Source organism: Tachysurus vachellii, chromosome 1, assembly GCF_030014155.1.
Source record: "Tachysurus vachellii isolate PV-2020 chromosome 1, HZAU_Pvac_v1, whole genome shotgun sequence".
NCBI lineage: Eukaryota > Metazoa > Chordata > Actinopteri > Siluriformes > Bagridae > Tachysurus > Tachysurus vachellii.
Window position 1 is genome coordinate 6,581,275 of NC_083460.1, and position 22,553 is coordinate 6,603,827.

Sequence of the window (22,553 nt, forward strand, 5' to 3'; positions counted from 1 at the left end):
GGGAGAACATGCAAACTCCACACACACAAGGCGGAGGCGGGAATCGAACCCCCAACCCTGGAGGTGTGAGGCAAACGTGCTAACCACTAAGCCACCGTGCCCCCATAATGTGGAACATCTAGGAGAAAAAAACAAATAAAGTAATAAAACAAATGTAAATGGAAATAATGGAAAATGTATTAACAGCTAAGAGCTGACGTTGGAGACTCCTTCCCTATATGTCCTTACTAACACGCTAAATGTCCTTACTAACATGCTAAATGTCCTTACTAACACGCTAAATGTCCTTACTAACATGCTAAATGTGCTTACTAACATGCTAAATAACACAATTTTATTTAGATTGTGTCAATATAGAATCGCACTAAGATTGATAAGGATTACCATATGATTCTATTTAAATTAGCTATTGCTTTAGAAACAACTATGTGTTAGGATAAGCACATTAATAGGAACCTGTGATTTTGAATTTCTGCCAGAACTGGAATTTTTAAATGAGAAAGAACAAAATAGACCCAAGCATAGAGCTCTGTTGAACTCCCATCTAGACTGAAGGTATCGGTCCAACATTTCTGGACCTCCATATGGTTTTTGATTCACCTCCATTTCACCCCACAACCAGATTGCTCAAAAGTCACTGATTAGATGACACTCATATGATAGAAACTGAAATAGAGTCAAAATGAAGGTGATGTTTCAGGCTGAATATAATCATGCCTTCTCACGTTGTGTATTTCGGTCTGATGCTTTCCGTGGACTGACCTCAACAACACACAGATAGCTGACAGAATAAGAAATGTGGAGAAACACACTGCCCAGTGCTGGCCTCCCACACACCACTATACTTTGTGTAAATCAGTAAAAACATGAACTTGTGTGACTTCCTAATAGAAAGTGAGAAGGCAACAGGAAAATGAGTGTGCACGAGTCTGCTTCCACACAGTGTTTTCTAGGGAATAAATGCACTGTTCCATTGAAATATTCATGATTTTTCGAAGGCTGGCAATTTTATGCTCCCAGAAAATTCCACCATTCCTTTTACAGTGGATACCTTTGAGAAATAAAAGGTCTCCCTCTATACCTCTTAATTTTGCAGAGACAAGATCTTGTTGCTGTGCCTGCGTTGCTTTCCTAAGGTGCCAATTTAGGGAGTTTGGCAAGCCCAAATTGGAAATAAAACAGTCATAGTTAGTTTTGCATGTTGCTATGGCAGCAACACAAAAGCAAAAGCATGTTTAGAGATTGCTTACTGACTGGACTGTATGTCAGGGCCTAAAAAATAATAAAGTGGGATTTATAGCCTTATTATAGCCTCTGTATCATTACTTTCATATGCGTGCACACACACAGTGCATAATACATAAAATAGACAGTGTATATAATATAATATATAAATATATAGTATATGGCTAACTAAACAATCAGCTAAGAAAGACGCTCATTATAAACATCATTGGAATGCATTTTGGAGATGATTGATTACTGCTGTTTCATGTACAGAGGGAAATGAACCAAGTCTCCAGAGAAAAATTAGCAAATGATGTATCACTCAAAAAAAAAAAAAAAAGAGAGAGAGAGAGAGATCAAGAGACTATAAACAACCTGTTACAGTAACCCTGGAACAAATAGGTATTTATTGCATTCATAAACCTGGCTTAAAAACAAAGCAGGCTGAAATTCACTGAAATGTACTCTGAATTAACAAACCAACGACTTTCATCTAGATTCTCAAAGGCTTCTCAGAAGCGGACACACACCAATCAAACCAGACTTCCAAAGCTACACCATTCGCCACTCCACGCTGAATAAAGGCACATGGCAAATGATTACCCTGTCCACTTTTTATTTTGAATACAGTTCCTTTCCTGTTCCAGATCAAAGTAGACTATCTGGCTGTAATATTTAGCCCAGTGTTTGTTATATTTCATACAGATCTCTTAATAGGGAAGACACGCCTTGGAGCATTTACGTTAATTAATCACTGTTAAGGTTCCTTGGGGTTCTAAACTTATTTTATACCTTATCCAGAGCATCTTACATTTTATCTCATTTATATAAATGAGCAATTGAGGGTTAAGGGCCTTACTCAGGGGCCCAGCAGTGGCAGCGTGGTGATCCAATTGGTAGTACAACACTTTATCCACTAGAGTCACATCCCACTCTAATTGGCCAACTGAACCTTATCTCCAAAAATGTTTGTATGTAGACTTTTTGATGAGCAAACAAACTTTCATATAAGTATATTTTTAGAGTGTGAAAGGTGAAATCAGTGCCATTACTTTCTGGAATTTTATTTATCTGTTTATTAATTCATTCATTTAAAAAAAAAAATCAAATAGTTTGTTGAATTTGTGATAATAATAAAGCCTAAATGACACAAACTTAAGAGGATGGAGGTTTGCTCTTATAAATAAATGTATACTTGGTTGTATATAATAATAACAATAATAATATCTGAGGAATGCATTATTTTTAACAATTAGGTTAAATCAGTAAGTGAACTATTCTGAAGTGAACTCTTTGATCAAATGATTTTGTTTAACTGGCAAGATAATTTTAGTTGTTGTAGGGCTTTTAAGTAGCTTGCTTGTTAGCTAGTCATTCATTCATTCATTCATCTTCTACCGTTTATCCGAACTACCTCGGGTCATGGGGAGCCTGTGCCTATCTCAGGCGTCATCGGGCATCAAGGCAGGATACACCCTGGACGGAGTGCACCCATCGCAGGGCACACACACACTCTCATTCACTCACGCAATCACACACTAGGGACAATTTTCCAGAGATGCCAATTAACGTACCATGCATGTCTTTGGACCGGGATAGGAAACCGGAGTACCCGGAGGAAACCCCCGAGGCACGGGGAGAACATGCAAACTCCACACACACAAGGCGGAGGCGGGAATCGAACCCCGACCCTGGAGGTGTGAGGCGAACGTGCTAACCACGTTAGCTAGTCAGTTAAGACATATTAATTCATACATGATTTTAGTAAGTAACTAGTACTGTAAGCCATAAACTCTAACGGTAAGGGGCATCCGATTTCTGGGCCTCAAATCCTTTACAGAGTTATGGGAAACCTGGAGACTATCTCCTCACACACAAGGCAGATTTGGGAATCAAAAAGCCCCACCTCTCAATCCTTGAGGTATAAAGCAAACGTGCTACTAAGCAACCAGAGTTAACCATCATAGCTTCACTTTTATGAGATCCAAAAAAACACACAGACCGTACCATTAAACAGAAAATTCCACTGACTTTTGATTGAGATTGTTTGAGGTTTTTAGCATGATTAGTACCAATCAGTGAAATTACTAGCAATCAGTGAAAACAAATATATTCATCTTATTCATGTCCCTTCATATTCAGCATATATTTAGCATCTTTTTTTCATACACATCCCATATTAATTAGCAAAAATCAAATTATTAGGAAAAAAATGCTCCAAAATATTAGCTGCAGTCGAAACATTTCTGCCTTAAAACCTTTTCTAAAAGTGTTCTTCTCGAAGCACATATCCCCCAGGGAGGAGAAATGCTAGACGAATAATCCACAGAAGGGGGGTCATAGCCTAAAGGCTACCATATGGGGAACCTTCTGGAATCTTTCGCTGTCGGTACAGATAATTTGACAGCTCTGTAAGTCAAGTCCTTCTTGCCTCAAATTTAAAACAATATTCCCCACTTAACTAGTGCAACCCCATATTTATCCTGTTCATCATAAGACAATGGTGCCCGAGTTGCTATAGCAACATTTGCCATTTGGCTTTGAGGAGTCAAAGCCACCAGGATCAATAGTTTTAGATCTCTTAATAACATTTCAGAGGTAACAGTCATTACAAAAAAAAGGCTTGACTCTCAAGTTAAAAAATAACAATTTTAAAGACATGAATTCACCAAGTGCACAATTTATCTAACTAGAATGATCAGGTGAGCAAGCCTCCTGGCTAGATGAATTTTTAATCATTTTGGTTGTTTTACTCAGTTTAATTTTTTTTTAATAGTAGTGTACATGGTTAGATTTTGGGCTGGTAGTTGTTTAGTCCTCCCTTCATTTTTTAATAAATAAATCCAATTACAACATTCCAGCTGAGGGCTGAAGAGAGATAACTACCGGTTTAGCCCTTATTGCTGTGGTAACGTGTAACATGAAAATTAGTTAAATTTGTATATCTGTTTTCCATTATGGGGGGCACGGTGGCTTAGTGGTTAGCACGTTCGCCTCACACCTCCAGGGTTGGGGGTTCGATTCCCGCCTCCGCCTTGTGTGTGGAGTTTGCATGTTCTCCCCGTGCCTCGGGGGTTTCCTCTGGGTACTCCGGTTTCCTCCCCCGGTCCAAAGACATGAATGGTAGGTTGATTGGCATCTCTGGAAAATTGTCCGTAGTGTGTGAGTCCGTGAGTGAATGAGAGTGTGTGTGTGTGCCCTGCGATGGGTTGGCACTCCGTCCAGGGTGTATCCTGCCTTGATGCCCGATGACACATGAGATAGGCACAGACTCCCCGTGACCCGAGATAGTTCGGATAAGCGGTAGAAGATGAATGAATGAATGAATGAATGAATGAATGTTTTCCATTTTTGATCTAATTTACTTGGCATAGATTCTATAAATTAAACGAATACCTGCTAAAAAAATGCTTATTTCTTCTAGTTTTGCATTCTGTCATAAATGATGTGATGTAATCATCATCAATAAAGATATTTATTCAATTAGAAAGAAAAATCCTAGTTGTGGACAAAAGATAAAGTGTCAAAAACATGAAATTAACACAACTTCTAAATGCACCAGAAATTTAGGGTTCCTGTTCCCCAGTAGTGATAAATGTCCCCTGCATTTGTCAAATGTCCCCTACCGACTTACTGTTGCATTTAACCTTTTGCTTACTGCTGGTCCACTGAAAAATAATGTCATTTAGCAACTAGTGAATCTTCATGGAAATGCATGCAAGTGATACAGAGAATCCTCCATATAAAGGAGAAATAAAAACTTTTCAGAAAACTCAAAATCAGAAAACCCAGATTCAGTTTATATTATAGTTTGTATGCATACTTTTATAAAGAAAGCCTTTAGGAATGGCTTTCACAAAAGTAGGAGCTTAAAAGAACATTGAAAACGTTCTCATGGCTGAATCGGTTAGTTGTCGCAAGGATGCAATCGACTGCAATGAACTCTTTTTATCATAGGATAAAAAATTTAATTTGCTCCTGCTTTGTTGTGTCTATGTTTAGCACTGAATTTCTTTGTCACTTCACACTCCACACTTGTGTTTAATGGCTCAGATGAAAGTAGACTCTCCGGGCTTTAAGAATGTGAAGTTTTTCATAACTATTTCTCTTTTTTTTCAGTCTACTAGAAGAAATATATTCAAAGGTAAAAAAAAAAAAAAACATTCAAAAATACAAAACAGTAATAGTTTTTCACACAAATGTTTCTGTCTTCAAAGTCAATGTTGATATGAAATCCATTTCTGGATGAAATCCATTTCATATGAAGGTGTTAACTTCAATTACTAAAATTATATGCAAGGTTATCAACAGAGGGAAAATTACAACAAACAAATAATTAATTTGTTTAAACTGATGTCTGATAAGTCGATTTCCAGCAAATCAACGTACTTATAAAAAGGGTTTAAACAGAAAACGCAGTTAGGGTTTGACGTGACATCATGCTTACGTATTTTGGTTCCTTATGTATGAAAAACTTTAGAACACATTGTGTATAATATAAAATTATATATTATGTACAATTATAAATACGTGTATTACTACCATCACAGAACGATGTCACTGCACCTATTAAGGGCTGAACAGGAAACCCACTGTGGGCTTCAGTGTGATCACCGTGAATACAGTTCGATTAACCAGTTCAATTATTCACTTTTTCATGTTTTAATCTCAAATCTAACAAAAACATTCATTAATCAAATTGGCTGTGTTTTTATATATATAGTTTTTTAAATCTTAATGTTCTGGAAGTCTACTACTTAGCACAGTACCAGGTATCAGGTCAAATTTGTTAGCGCAAAACAAAAACCTGCTGAGAATAAGTTCTGGGTAAAGGATGTGAGAAAGTTATTATTCTCCAACAAGCCTTTAGCGAATCTGTGTGACTGCTGGTTTAGAAGATATATCGCAAGTTTCATGGGCTATGGAAGAAGAAAGAAGTGCTGCAGCCTTTGCCCTCAAGGACATTAGGTCCTGGCGTGTTATAGAGAAGATTAGAAGAAACAAGAAAATAAAAACCGTTTAAAGGAGACTGCTAAGTGCGTATCTTACCAACTGGAGGCCAAACCGGACTATACATCTTAGCCTTTGTTACCATGGAAACTCCAGACAACTCCAGTCCTTAATGTAATATGTAAAAGTGTTAAAGTCTTCCTTATTCTGCAGCATGGAAAACACTAGCATCTAATTACTGGTATCTTATGCGGTGTTTAGGTTTTATTACAATAAATGTGGCTCATTTACATAAGGATATGGAATTCAGAATGTTCTCACCAGCTGAGGATTTGTGCCAGAAAAACTCATTTTCAGAGCGGGCATTTAATTCCTTTTACCTTCGGGTTGTGTTGGAGGTCCGTTGTTGTTAAGTGTCATAAAAACTCTCTTAATTATACCAAATTAAAGATTATGCCACTGTAACTTTTTACCGGAACTCATCGGTTTTTAGATTCCCAGTAATATATCAAGCTAGCTCATTAAAATCCTGAGGTAAATTTAAAGTTGTAACTAATTAAAACAATAAAATTTCAAGAGAACACGGATTTTCTTGGTTGTTAAGAATAATACTCTTAAAACGGAAGCATATTAGTGCAAACATGACAAACATGAAGCAAGCTGTTTGCTCATCATTTGAAAAGAGCATGCTAGTCTGAATTTTCTTGTCTAAATTTATATAATAATAATAATAATAATTCTCTAAATTACTCTAAAAACAGTGTGTGTGTGCCCTGCGATGGGTTGGCACTCCGTCCAGGGTGTATCCTGCCTTGATGCCCAATGACACCTGAGATAGGCACAGGCTCCCTGTGACCCGAGGTAGTTCGGATAAGCGGTAGAAGATGAATGAATGAATGAATGAATGACTCTAAAAAGAACTTTTCAATAAACCATACATAATTCTATAAACTTCTATAACATTTATCAATACATCCTACTTTCTTTACATAATTCACACAGAAAGTTCCATTATTTACTCTAAGCTTAGCTGATTCTTAATATCAGTTTCGAAACCGTGTCTAAATCTGAAGACTATTACATGCTGGTCTCTGTAGTGTGTAGGTGAAAAATAAGACAGCAAGAAAAATCACATCTACACAACTTTTATTGAACGAGGCACCAAAATAGACAGGTCAATATCATGTTTCACTTTGGATTTGGAGGATCAATATAAAATTGGAGAAATTAATATACGGGAAGCAGTTTCAGAAAACGGAGTTGGGCGAAAAATAAAGTCACTGCTGGAAATCTCGGCTGGGTGGAATAAACAATAAAAGTCCACGATGACGAAACACATCCACTCAACACCAACAATATCCATCTTCAGCATCAGAAAATATAGCAACACCCACACTATAGAACTCAGAGGTACAATATTACGGTCTATTTTGACTTTGTATATAAAGCTAGTGTTGATAACTATTGTACACACAGTAATAAGGGAGAAAGAAGGTTGCACACAGAGGTCTACATTTGGAAAGACAGAAGAACAGGCATCAAGTTCAGTGGATAGGCACTTCATATTTTATATTCGGCTTCCAAACACAAGCGCCAGACAGTTGAATCTCATCTACAGGAGCATGGATAGTAAAATTAATAGCAATTGAATGCCCTTGCTGAGTCCTTTCACTTCCACCAAAGAGTGCAGGGCCTTCTTACATCCATTTTAATTTGTGAGATTTCAAGCAGTCAGAAGTCATTGCTCCCTTGTGTAATTGTACTTCTTCTATTCGTATTGAGAATCACAGTTCCTGCCGTTGAAGTAAAGCTAATAGGGAATCTAATACCTGCAATTTTACTTTTGCAAATGAAGGCTCAAAATAGAGATAGAAATCGTTCCAGCTACGTAAGAAACGTTTGGGCAGAAAACCCAGGAAATGGATTTTAAATGGTCTGGTCCCTGCAGATTCTATAGAGTGTAATTATTGAGCTTTATGTAAAATACAGGCTGACAATGGATGACTGACTGACTGACTCTCTCTCTCTCTCTCTCTCTCTCTCTCTCTCAATACCAACACCTCTAGCACCAAAAACATGTCTCCAACAGTTCAAACCCTCAGGAGTTCTCACAGGCAAGTTTAAATTAGGTGGTTTGATAAATATTCCATTTTTAATATTCAAAGAATAAACAAAACAAACAAAAAAAAAAGCCCAGAAGTGTTATTCTCTAGCGCTAGTGTCTGTGGACAGCAGCTTTAGCCTTTGTTCACGCTATACTGCAGAGACTCCTAAATGCTAATTAGATTAAAGAGCTCACAGGGCTCTGTAAATGAAAAATAAGAAGGCTTACACGGACCCGTGGCCATTTTCAGCCCATTACACTGATGCTATTAAGATGATTTATAATAAGGATTTATAATTAGCTACACTAAAAAAGTATAAATACCAAATCCATAAAACAGTATAATAAATATTGGCATTACTTTATACATTTGTTAACGATCATCTGATCCGTTCCAGTCAAGGAGTTCAACAAGTGGTAAGAAAAAAGCTTATGCATTTATCTGGGCAAGTTTGTCTCAGGTGTGCACATGAAATTTAACAAACATGCCAAGACATTTGTGCAAATACTCAAGTATACTGTAGGTCTGTCCTACACATGTACAACAAGGATAGGCAGTTATTTACAGCAGCAATCAATTAATGTCGTACAGTAAGTCAGATGAACAGGTGTTCGTTTTGTGACGTGCAGCTTGTCTGGTTCGTAAGGCTGGAGGGTGAATTTGTCCCATAAAACTCCTCAGTGAAAATAAACAGAATTCTACCTGCTAAAGAACCAAACAAGCTACATGCAAGAACAATTCAACACGAAGCTCACTCACATGCTTCAGTGATAAAGTTGAAGAAAAGCCTTACAGGAAAAGTCTGACACTACAGTGATAGCAAAATACAAAAGTCTTTATCACGCACATAAGTTGTAGAATTTCAGACCAGATATCAAACATGCATTTGCATTTGCCATTGTGGCACTTCAAAGCCTCTTTGTACATGTGCACAGTGCAGAGTAGCTGCATCGCCAGCCGTACAGATGTTCGCTGGCTTCAGACATGAGTTGCCATAGTGAGCCTGACACACACACACACAGACACACACACACACACAACCACACACACACACACTTCTAAAAGGACACTTACAGAGAGCTTTATGTACAGTTCAAATACTGACACACCCCAAACATACACTCAGTACATGTGCACAAACAGAACCCTTGTCAATAACACGCTCTCAGTCTTCGAACAGGAAAGGTCACCTCTTACAGCAAGATAAAGGAACAAGAAACATTATAGTGGACACTTTGTTTGCTCTGGATTCAGTCCATACTTCCTGTTCAGTGGAGTCTGTTGCTTTTCCCACTAAAAGCCAGGCAGCAGATCTTTAAGGGGCACCTCCCTCTCCCCAAGCAATGTGTCCCTTTTCAGGCTGGTGCCTTTGTTTACCACTTTCATCTTTATTGCCAGGTTCTTGACCTGTGCAGCAGGCAAGGAGTCAAAGAAGAAGTCCTCGTTGAAGACGGGATTGCGGCTGTTTTTGATGATGTTGCTTCTCTGCTTCTGCAGTTTTCCTGGGTTCAGGTAGAGAGATACACAGCAATTGATGCTCTTTACATCGACCTGCTTCTCGTAAAGGTCTTCAGCGGCAAGCACACGCACCCGGAGCCGCGCCGCCTCCGTGTCGTAGTCTGTGCACATACGCAATGTACCACCTTTGTGTAGTTTGACCGTGTGCTGGGTGAGCCGTTCGATGTTGGCGCCTGCTTTGCGGCTTCCAAACGCAGGCGACGGTGGACATCTGAAGCGCCGCTGGATGTTGGGACTGGACTCCACTGAGCTGCAATCGTCTGTCGAGAGAGAGCTGTGGCGGGCGAACGAGCGCTTAGCACGTGACACTTTAGCCTGGGTCTCATGGGTGAACATTTTGAGAAGCGAGGCCGACCTTGAGAGCAAGGGCGAACTGAACGGTGATGACTCTGCTGAAGAGCATGTGTCACTCTCACCACCACTGAAGTAGCGATATGGGTTGGAATGCGAGGTATTGCAGTCTCCTGGGTTGAGGTGGTTGCTGTTGCCTTGTGTCTTGCGCTGAGAATTGGGGGACGTAAGCGGACTAGTGGGGTCACTGTGGAATAGTGACTCCTTGCGACGGGTGTGAGGGCTTTCCATCAATGTGGTGAAACCATAGGAGGTCTGCGCTTTGGGTACATAGGGCAAGGACATGGCTGTTTGGGACTGAGGGTCAGCATTGGTGGTGAGGTCACCAACATCACCCACTGCTAAGTCATCGGCGCTCTCAATCTGGATAATGTGGCGGTTGGCAGCCCTGAGCAAGTTCTTGGTGTCCCCAGTGAGCTTGCAGATGAGGCGTGGGCTGCGCGAGCCACCCTGAGGCGTCTTGCTGCAGATGGTCTGCTCGGATGTGGAGGAGTGCAGCCCATTCTTGGGCTTCATCTCTGGAGTATCTGCCTCAGGGGGGCAGCACACCAACTTGGGTGGGATAAAAAAGTCAGGGATCTTATCAGGCGTGAGCACATTGCTGTGGGTCGGCCCTTTGGACTGGTTGTCTCCTGAGTCCCGATGACGGAGAACATTGCCTTCCACGGAGCCACGGATCTTCTCCAGGAGCCACATACTCTTTTGAGAAGGAGTGGTAGAAGAAACAACCCTGCAGGTGTACACAGGGGGAAATATCACTAAAATTCACTCACCAATTATCATCATTGCAACATCTTTCAATGACAATATTGACACAATAAGTTTATCTTTAACTATTTCAAACACACTGTTCAGCTACAGCAATTCCAATTGACACCTACTCTGTTGTACTTTACTTTGGCAGTGTCATTCCATGTTGCTATATACTAACACAAACTGGCTCCAGTACTCCCACACTCCTGCAATCTATTCTGAAGCCTGGAACCTGCTGGAAATTAAACCATTTTGCTCTGCATTCTAAGAAACCCTGATGATGCAATGCACTGACATGTAGGATCTACTTGTTGCAGTGCATGTGAACTTCTACAATATCAGAAGTGTTACAACAATAGTTACCTAACATGTTTTATACTATCAACATTTTTACCTTTATTCATTTTGTTTTTAACTCAGTGGTCATTTTTACATTTTATGTGATTTTTATTAATTACACAACAATAACCAACAATAATTAATAACTTGATTACAGAAAGAGAAATTAACTGCTACATGGACATTGTGATTGATAGCCAAGAATGTTGAATTCTGGTTCACAGTTTCTGATGTTATAAATGATACGGTGATATGTGTACAATCTAATGATGTCTATCTATCTATCTATCTATCTATCTATCTATCTATCTATCTATCTATCTATCTATCTATCTATCTATCTATCTATCTATCCACAGGTTTAATCAAAAACTTTTAGGGTTTGAATGCTTAAAATTTCCAAAGGACTCCAAACCTTTTGCCTTTAAGCTTATTTCTTATTTTTGTCTGTCTGTCTGTCTGTGTTTGTCTGTCTGTCTGTCTGTCTGTCTGTCTGTCTCTCTCTCTCTCTCTCTCTCTCCCTCTCTCTCCGTCTTTCTCTATCTAGCTCTGTCGATCTGCCTCTGGTGGTATTTTGATATGATCTAATAATCTTTCACAATAAACAGATCCAAGAACACACCACTCGAACCCTAAAGAAAAGTGCCTTAAGGAGCCTTCCTGTAAATCTAAACCCTATCATTTTCTTTCTAAACCCTCAAACATAGAAGAATCTTCATGATCAGAGTGTACATTAGATTTGTCCTCTCTCCCTCTTTTAATCTCTAAACCAATTCAACTTTCAACATTTATATGCACAGATGATGATCAGAAATTGTGCAATAACAAGGTACAGTACAGTTTAACTGTTTGTAAAAAAAAAAAAAAAAACTCGCCCTAAGAATTATTTAGACAAAATACGCACAATATTTGTTAAAATAGCTTTGAGCTATTTAAATGGTCCATGCTCTAAAAAAAAACATGTGTGTAGAACACTTTTTCTGTTATGCAGCTATAGATGCAACCTTTTTTTTTTAACCATTATTTTGCTCAGTATATTTTATAGCCTAGTATTTGCATGCGTAATGTTGCATCTCAGATAACCTACCTGTTGAGTAGCTTAGAGGAACTTACTGCGAATAACTGCTGCTTCTCGTATCAGGTATGACAAATCACAGGTGTCTGTGAGTCCTTTTGTCCATGCGAAGTGCGCGTTTTTTCCCCCTGTACTTTATACGGGTGAGTTTATCCGGCGCACGGTCTAAATGCCGCACCGCTTTCCAGCTCCGCGCTTTTATCTCTGCACAGACTACAGCGTGCGCTCAGGGCAGCCAATCAGAGCGGCGCGTGGGTGCACGCGAGCTCTTCGGAATTGCGCGGAATTCACCTTATCAGGTACTTAATCAAAGCAGGGCATTAGATGGAATGTCCCTGCAAGCTCCATGCAAGTGAAACACTAAGTCGGAGATGTAACAAAACCCCACCAACAAGTACTGAGTTTTAAAAAGAAAAAGGGTTGCACTTTTTCACAGCACGGTTATGATTTCTAGTGCCAAATTATAATACATATATATTTATATATAATCTGGTTTAACTTTCAAAACTTTTTGAAAGTTGTCTGTGAAAATCTTATTGCACTGTACGGCTTACAATTGCACAACCGGATACTTTTGTTATGGTCTAGACACACACACACACACGCACACACAAACACACACACACAAACATACACACACGCACAAACATACACACACACACTCACACACACACACGCACACACAAACACACACACACAAACATACACACACACACTCACACACACACACATACACACACATATACACATACAAATATGCACACATACACACACACACACATACACACACATATACACATACAAATATGCACACATACACACACACACTCACACACACACACACACACAAACACACACACACAAACATACACACACGCACAAACATACACACACGCACAAACATACACACACACACTCACACACACACACATACACACACATATACACATACAAATATGCACACATACACACACACACACATACACACACATATACACATACAAATATGCACACATACACACACACACTCACACACACACATATACATATACACATACGCACACACACATACACAAACTCTCACACACACACACAAACGGTACTAAACGGTCTTGGTTCTTTTAATCTTTAGTAACTCTAATAAGTATGTTTTACCAAGAAGCCTTTAAAACAATTTTAACACACACACATACACACACAAACACACACACACAAACATACACACACACACAAACATACACATACACACACACACAAACACACACACACAAACATACACACACACACACACACTCACACACACACACATACACACACATATACACATACAAATATGCACACACACACACACACTCACACACACACACACAAACATACACATGCACACACACAGACACACACATACACACACATATACACATACGCACACACACATACACAAACTCTCACACACAAACGGTACTAAACGGTCTTGGTTCTTTTAATCTTTAGTAACTCTAATAAGTATGTTTTACCAAGAAGCCTTTAAAACAGTTTTAATGTACATAGTTGTCCATAGTTACAGAGTAAAGCACTATAGCTGCAAGGACTATTTTTTCCTCTCATTTTTCTAAAAGAATAGTTGTTCTGCAGTATCTGTACTCTAAATATAAATATAAATGCACCTAATTTTATTTGTTCATACAGTGTTTGGGTATTTCTTCATTATGACCCAGATTGTTCAGCTTGTATGTGATGATCCAGATGAATCTGAATACAGTTTAATTTAAAAAAAGAATAGGCTACATTTAAAGTAGAATACATGTAAAAATTGCTGGATCATTGACTAGATTTGACGTTACTGGAATGAATTTAGATGTTAGCCATCGATTGCTTTGTTTTATAAGCCAATTAAAATGAAATGCCACAATAAACTGAAACACTTCACAGACTTTTTTCTTCTAACAAAAAAACATTGAAAAATGTAAACTCATCCACCACTTTCTTAAGAACCTGTACATTCAGGCAACTTTCCAGTCAGACTATCATATGAGTTCCAGTCTCGGCAGTTAAAAACGGGACTCTTCAGTAGTGACATCAAATCTGGAGAAGACCGTGTGTATGACCAGACCTTGTGGTCTTTAACTGCAAGTACTAAGCAAAGAACACGGCATTACATTTCTCTAAGCGGAGAGTCTTGTTATTAAGTTCCTGGGCTTGTTATTCAGTCATGAAGATTTTCACTACTTATAAGGTGATTTTACAGTTTTTCCTCAGTGTGTGACTCCTCACACCTGTGGCATCAAGAAACTAACATGACCTCCAAGTGTCCAGAGAAGTGAATTAGAGTAAAACCACTGGAGTAAATATGTCACATTCAAGATGTAGAAGATGGTTATGGTCCAGTTTGATTTGAATCCTTGTCCGCAAATGAGTGTCCCAGGTCCTATAGTTGTACACAGCTCAGTCCTGGCCTGTGTATTCTCAAGCCCTTTCACAGCCTTAGCACTGGACAATTATAGTTCGCTAACTATAACCAAATAAACAAAGTTATTTAAAGTCAGGTGCTGTTAGCTAACACTGGATACCAAAACTTGAGTAACATTCAAGCTAATGTCAAATTACAAAATGATTGCTCATTGATTGAGTCAGAAAAAGTATATCTATAGTATAGCAGTATATCTATATCTATTTTTTGATTGGCTGATAAGTGTCAGGCTCGACTAAGAACTCCAATGGAGACGCGCTTGATTCCTGCCCAGTTCCATAGAGACAGCGGTGCGGACTGATACATTTTGGGCGCTGCGGCATATTAAATATATGATATAAATAGTCAAAAAGTCAAAAGTTTTTTCTGCGTGAGAAATACGATGTGTAGCGGGAGAGCGTGACAAAAGACTGAAATCCGTGACTGTCACTCTCAATGCGTGACACTTGACAGCCCTGCTATAGTATATCTATTAAAACGGTCAGCTAGTTCAGGGTGTTGACCTAATTATGAGACTAGGTTATAAAAATAACACTACAGGATGTTCCAAGTCTCCATAATTAATTGAAAGGCACACATTTTAGCAAAATGTAACTAAAACTCAAATCTTCTACAGCTTCCCAATTTCAGTATGTTCTAATTTTCTTAAGGCATTCTTAAAGGCTATATAAAATGTATATATGTATAGTATGTAAAATTGTGGAAGACATTTTACTAAATAGTGTTATTTTCCCCATTGTATGTTGACTTTTTGGACACCCTATACAAATACTCCTAAGATTTGGTTAAATTGCCTAGAACATTCCAATGGATTCTTTTGAATCGCATCAGAGTAAAAGACCTGTTCGAGATTTGTTGGAGTCTAATTGGACTTACAATACTTTTTTCCTAAAAGGGTCTCTTTGAGTGCCACCTATGAAGCCACACCCCTGACCCTGTTATTCACACAGACCAAGTCTTCACGTGTGTGCTATTGCGTCATAATTATTGGATGTGAAATTGGTTCGACCTGGCCCAATCTGTTTCCCTGGAAACTTGGTGAGAGCTATGGTAACCCACTCCTTCCGCTTGTAAAAGAGGCAAAAGCTCCTTAAAGTAATGTAAGTGAAGCGAGGACACATTAAAATTAATGGATGGACAATCGCATGCTTTTCATGTACAGCATAAAAAAAAAAAACAGGTGACTGAAAGACATGGAGGTGAAAGCTTGCAGCACTTAGCTCACATCACCAGGGGAAAATCAGCCACAATAAATGACTTGGCCAGGGCAATAAGGGAACAGTTATGGAAAATCCCAGCAGTGCAAAGTTTATTGCAGCGTATCACCACAAAAAAAGAAAAATAGGTATAATCTTTTTCAGGTTTAAGAGTTGCATAGAAATATATACATGTTTACAATAGATATATGTGTGTCTGTGTGTGTGTTTGTGTGCATGTATCTGATGAGAATTAACCCTGGCAGAAGAGAGTGCTCTCATCTGTTGCTATGGCCTTAACATTATAATGCGATTAACTAATTGCCTAGAGAGGACTGTGGCATTACTGCAGTGGAGGTGCTGTGATGAGCATATCTATTCTAATTTCCCCTGGCTACCTCTCAACCCCCTAATACTGGTAAACGTGGCAGAATGCTGCTGCCACCCACATGCTCTCTCCAAGCCACCATATACTTTTATTACAATCAGTCCGGCTCATTATTTATTATCTTTGTTCCAAGCATTTCTATTACGTTCATAAATGGCAGGTGAGAAAATGGCTGCTTTGTCAATTTTGACCAATGGTAAAAGCTGAGATTGATGTAAGCTGAATGTTTCCAGCCTGTGACAATGGCAGATTGCCCTGTATCCAGTCTAATGATTATAAGCCTAATGCATTCGATGCCCTTTTTTTCTGCGCAACCGACACCTGTAGAAGTAAAAAAAAAAAACAGCTTTTATATGGTGTGTTCTACACTGTCATGGTTAGTTCTTTGTGCTCACTGGCTGGTTTAGGGAACCGTGTCCCAGGAACCCTGTATGTAAGGCAGGAAAACTAGACATGGTGCAGGAAACCAATGTGGGAACAATGAACACTAAAAGCACTGACCTGGAAGAATGGGTGTGAGGCAGGAATGTTGTCATGGGAACAGGGAACACTGGAAACACTATCCAGTCAACAAGGAACACTGCAACACTGGGGACACACATATCACATGTGTGTGTGTGTGTGCCAGTCCAATGCAGAACATGCATTGCACACTCATATACATCTATACCCTTTAAATTACCCAAAATAACCACCCAAAATAATGCATACAAGCTTGTTAGTGTTAAAGATAATTATGTTAGTGTTAATGATTTAAATGAAACACGGTGTGATTTTAATCTGCCATAGAAGCCCACGGGAGCTGTGTTTTACTGGACGTATATATGCTTTTTTAATGCTCATCTCAGGTGAAAGAACCCTTTATAAAATGCAATAAAATAGCAATGCAGTGATGATCAGTCTTGGCCCATAATCACAACAAAACACAGTATATCTTACAGCTCCTGACAGCTTTTAGCATTGAGTCATAATTTTGTTTGCATACTCCCTGTGTGCATCGGCGTGAAAATCTAATTAGGCTAGTAAACTGTATCATCATGTGCAATAGTAGTAGTATCCATAATTTAATGGTCTATACACATCATATATATTTAGCAGAACTCACTATTAAGAACAAAGTAAATTTTTTGTTAGAAAAATGACAAACACTGGGCCACAAGACACTTTTTCTACAAGACACTCTCGGCCTCATTAAAAGAAGGCAGTGTATGACATGACACTGGTAAGAAGACTCAGGGGCAAATATCATGATTGAAAGGATTGAAAACATTCGCTTAGCGGTTAAAATAGATTTGGTTTAAACATGGGGGATGAAGTGTGAGTGAGTGTGAATCAGTACAAGTGAGAAAAAGGTATAAAACTAAGAACATCCAAGTAAAAAGAATGGAAGCGTAGAGGAGAGAGTCATTTAGAGTCAATTTCAGGACGTTCACACTGGAAGAGTTGATTCTGTCAAAGATTCATATCACCTCACAGCGTTCAGAAACCCGACACGAGTAATTTATAATACAAGTGGCCGGAAAATGTGCGAATGGTGCTGTTTATAATAATGAAATCTATTAAAATAAAATTTAGCTAATGCTACACAAGGTTGTTTTTTGCTAACGTACCTATAGTTATGGCTAAACTACAATAAATTAGTTAGCTAGCTACAACGTACGTGGTGTGTTGTTAGCTACATCATACCATATTATCTCTACTGTCTCTGTTTGAGTACATGCTTTTAATTATTATTTTTTTTAAACTCTTCTTCTGTGATCAGCGACCTTACAAAATATTCTGGAAAACAGCGCTACTCTTCATCTTAAAGGTTAGCTGCGCTTTCTCTCAGTCACACCGCAGTGTCAAGCTTTTGTCACGTAACAGTTGGGCGATACCAATTTGTGCACTAAAGGGAGGATTTTAGTTTTTTTAATTTATTATGACAAACTCAGCAATAATGTTAATAACAAAAAATTAGCTATACATGTGTTTCAGATGATCATGGAATAAATATTGGGTGGATTGTAATCCCCCCCAGAACAGAAATAATATATAAAATATTTGTTTTTATTTCCTTCTGCCATTTGTGAGGATATATATGAGCTATGGGGCTTATGTTTCTACATTTTTATGAAATTCTTGCCTAGTCTGTTCACAGCCTTTTTTAGATTTTGCACTTATGAATGACATTTCCCGTAATGAAAAGCTGCGATCTGCTCAACAGGTAAAGGCGAGCGCAGGTTTGATTGGCAGGATGTAATGTAAAGTAGTGGTCTCTAGAGCAGTTTGTAGTGATTTGAAGATGGCTCCTGCGTCTGGGGTTGTCAGAAGACGACAGCGTTCGTGGTTACAGCCTACGCATGTTCTGTCAGTTCAAACAGATTCGGTTGCAGGTGTTACATGCAGGTGTGGAAGTGTTGGTGTAGGGCGGGGGACTGCGTGACTCCATCACGCTAAATAACCACGAACTTCATGCGATTTACTCACTCATTATAACTTACAATGAGCATACCATCTTAAGCCATTAGGAATAATCAAATTTTATGTTAAGTCTTTAATACACAAACCACGACTAAAAATAACAGCGGACCAATTTAAAATCCTCGCCTTTACTGAAAATGGTAAATATTAATATTCCATTAGTAAACGTCCTCCATGTTCTCCTAATAGCTAGCTTGCGGGTAAACTAGCTTGTTTATGAACTGCATTTTTATCACGACTCGCATTTAGTATCTCGGTCCCATTTTGTTATCATAATTTGTGTAATTAATTCAATTAATTCAAAGCTGCCAAGGCGTACTGATAAAAAATAAGAAAAAAAAAAAATAACGTTCTCTCGATTAGCCAGGTAATTAGCGAGCTAGCAGGTAGCATACTGTGTAATCTCATTTGCTTCTGTAATTGCTTCTGTACATGTGAAATTAATGTATAAGAAATATAAGAAAAAAATATTAGATAGTTAGATAGAACTAATAGTTAGATAGTGCAACTTCAACTATAGGAACTTAATATAGCCATGCAGGGTTCATCTGAAGTACACAAGAACAGCTCAGGGCCAGTGTAAATACCAATTGATTATTCTATACTTGTTTTTTTCTCTATGCTATATATACCTCTCAGACAAGCCACATGAATGGAGAGCCTACTTGTAAGCGAATGAAAAAAGGAGCTGTGACTTAGAGAAAAACCTCCATTTGGTCATGTACAAAACCAGTGTGAGTAACACAATGACTGTGCGTAGAAATAGCCAGAAATGACTGCTGCCTGGTGTTTCCTAACTAGACTACAGTTATTCCTCATTCATGTGTCAGGATTTGCACAGTACAGCTCTCAAGCTTTGACAGTCCTCTGCTGTGATGTGACATTTCTGTCCTAGTAAAAAGAGGCAGTGCTGTCTTGTCTGAATGAAGAAATAAGTGGTTACATTTGCTTTACAAAACAAAAAAATTATATCATGAGTAATCTGGTCAAACTGAGGACAGAGTTGTTGCATTTCAGGTCCTGTAAATAGTTTCCAGTTTGATCTTGAGCTCAAATCTCTCTCATGTGCCTAGTATGGCATGGTCTCCTCGTGTCCGTGTGGGTTTCCAGCGGGTTTTCCGGTTTCCTCCGCTGCCTATGCTAAAATGCCCCTAGTAGTAAGTCTGATTGAAGACAAAACAATTACAGCATTTTTTAATTTACATTGAAATGATCTAATAATAATTCTGATTAGAAATGTGTATTTGCAAAATGCCACATTGCAAAAACTAACAATGACTAACAAAGTGGCTTTAAGTAATACAAAGCAAATGGTGCAGTAGAATCTCAGCAATATATTGTACCTGGTGCTGTGCTTATATTTCATAAAGAATGCTCTGAAAGAAATAGAAGGAGGGGATGTGGTATTTTCGTGTCAGAGAGTAAACAGAAGGAACTAATAACTGCAGTGAATGAACGTCCTCCACTTCCACTTGAGCTCAACAGAGAAGCTGACATGACCCTTTTATTCACAGCTAGAATCGGTTTCTTGCATAAAAGCCTTCCATTAAAGGCAGATTGTACAGCCTTCACTATTAAAAACAAAGTAAATGGATTGCAGTTGATATGAAATGTTATGTCGCGATACAAAATAGAAACTGGATGTTAAATAGGTTGGTTGTTAAAGCCTTTCCTTTTCTGTTAGGTTTAGATGAATGAGCTGGACGAAAGTTAAATAATGAACTAGATAGGTAAAGTTTGTCACATTATATTGTTGAAACCAAGGTTCTGTTTGGTCTTGTGATAGTATTTCAGTTTCTCTTTTGTGTTACAGCACCATTGAGCATTTTACATCCCTGGAGCAGCATGAGGCAAACCCCAGCTCCCAACACCAGGCCCGTAACCTTTACTGTAGTCTAAACTTCAAGAACGTTGACTACAGCATTGATGACGAGTGTCTGAACATGATATTTTTCACAATTTGGGACCATCATAAGTGCAAAGGTCACAACCAATCATTCCTCCATTTTATTCCCAATAATCTTTTAATAATCCACATATCTCACTCACTCTCTCACTCATTTTCTACCGCTTATCCGAACTACCTCGGGTCACGGGGAGCCTGAGCCTATCTCAGGCGTCATCGGGCATCAAGGCAGGATACACCCTGGACGGAGTGCCAACCCATCACAGGGCACACACACACACACACACTCATTCACTCACGCACTCACACACTACGGACAATTTTCCAGAGATGCCAATCAACCTACCATGCATGTCTTTGGACCGGGGGAGGAAACCGGAGTACCCGGAGGAAACCCCCGAGGCACGGGGAGAACATGCAAACTCCACACACACAAGGCGGAGGCGGGAATCGAACCCCCAACCCTGGAGGTGTGAGGCGAACGTGCTAACCACTAAGCCACCGTGCCCCCCATAATCCACATATGACTATTCTAATAATTCCAATACACGGTATAGTAAAGGTACTGCTCTATATAGATGCTTTGTTATTATCTGGTAGGAAAAAGCAATGCCACTTGCTTTTTTTTTTCTGCAGGACAGCAATGCATGACTTATGCTATATTCAGATTTGCATCGAACATGAAAATGCTACTTATTGCACAGCGTCATTAGAAAGCAGAGAGAATGAGCCCAACGTACTGCGTCTCCATCAGGCATCAGGCAGCTTCGGAAACCGTGTGGTTGAAGTGAAGGAACCTGATTCGTGCACCATCTTCATGTGAATGTTCCCATGGTGACGTGCTACACGACATTTGGTAATAGGTTCTTTTTTCCCCTTTCCATTTGTCCAGTTCTATGATACTTGCATTAAGTAGTCCAGACGAGTGACAAGTAGCGGAGAGGAAAGTGAAGAAACGGCATAATAATCCCCCTCAACGACCTGTCACACATATTCACAAACAAACGCACTTAAAATTAACCTGAAGAACCTCCGGTATTACAGTGACAAGCCTGAGACAAGAAAAAAGCCAGGAGGTCAGAGAGAGTGTTAACTCACACAGATGAGTAATCTACAACCAACAAAACGCTTATTACTACAGGGACAGTAACTCCCACTACACACAGGCTTCCTCTAATGTTCTTCAATGACTCTGTCAGGATGATACTCAGAGCTCCTTGAGGCTCAGATAAATTCCTTCACGCACTTGATTAGGTCCTGGACTGGATTCGGAAAGGTTTAGGAGACCGATAGAACATTTAAGAACATATTTTATTCCTCACGTTGTCTCAGCATCACAGATGTGAAACCGAAGGAAAAAATCTATGACGTCTAAACCAAGCTGTGACTCACCGTCCACCAGACGCTGTATGAGAGAAACAGCTGTCAGAAATGGAGTTAGGATTTTCAACATTTCCTCAGCAAAACAAGCAAAACCAATTTAATCAAAACAGCCATTTACTTTCAAATGATTTTCATCAGAGCATGAGTACAATACAATTACCTCCCATTATTCCCTCTACGCTGTGCATGGATTTCTTTGAAGGATAGGAAAAGACACCAATAAATGCACAATCATTTATGCTTCTACTCAGGATTTATTTAAGCAATTACACTTACTCTAATCTCATTTTCTACCACTTATCCGAACTATCTCGGGTCACGGGGAGCCTGTGCCTATCTCAGGCGTCATCAAGCATCAAGGCAGGATACACCCTGGACGGAGTGCCAACCCATCGCAGGGCACACTCATTCACTCACGCAATCACACACTAC

The 22,553-nt window shown here is 39.1% G+C and overlaps 2 protein-coding genes across 3 annotated transcripts in view; one reads left to right on the plus strand and one right to left on the minus strand.

The window, feature by feature from the left end:
- plpp2a (phospholipid phosphatase 2a) overlaps positions 1 to 16,372 on the plus strand; it is a 227,450-nt gene extending 211,078 nt beyond the window's left edge. Inside the window, exon 7 of the transcript XR_009648454.1 lies at positions 16,362 to 16,372. The gene's annotated coding sequence lies outside the window, so the exon portion shown is untranslated. The remainder of the gene's footprint in view (positions 1 to 16,361) is intronic.
- On the minus strand, positions 7,307 to 12,499 carry LOC132845903 (C2 calcium-dependent domain-containing protein 4C). 2 transcript variants are annotated; one of them, XM_060870281.1, is made up of 2 exons: positions 12,331 to 12,499; positions 7,307 to 10,881 (listed from the first exon to the last, which is right to left on the minus strand). In XM_060870281.1, exon 2 carries the CDS (start codon positions 10,845 to 10,847, stop codon positions 9,576 to 9,578), a length of 1,272 nt encoding a protein of 423 aa, XP_060726264.1. In that variant the 5' UTR covers positions 10,848 to 10,881; positions 12,331 to 12,499; the 3' UTR covers positions 7,307 to 9,575. The 2 variants fall into 2 exon arrangements, with proteins under 2 accessions (XP_060726264.1, XP_060726274.1); XM_060870291.1 differs by having other exon boundaries at positions 12,357 to 12,497.
- Positions 16,373 to 22,553: the final 6,181 nt, after the last annotated feature.

What these genes read in the sequence shown, in the direction of transcription:
- LOC132845903 (XM_060870281.1), bottom strand. Translation starts at nt 10,847, where the DNA reads ATGTGGCTCCTGGAGAAGATCCGTGGCTCCGTGGAAGGCAATGTTCTC.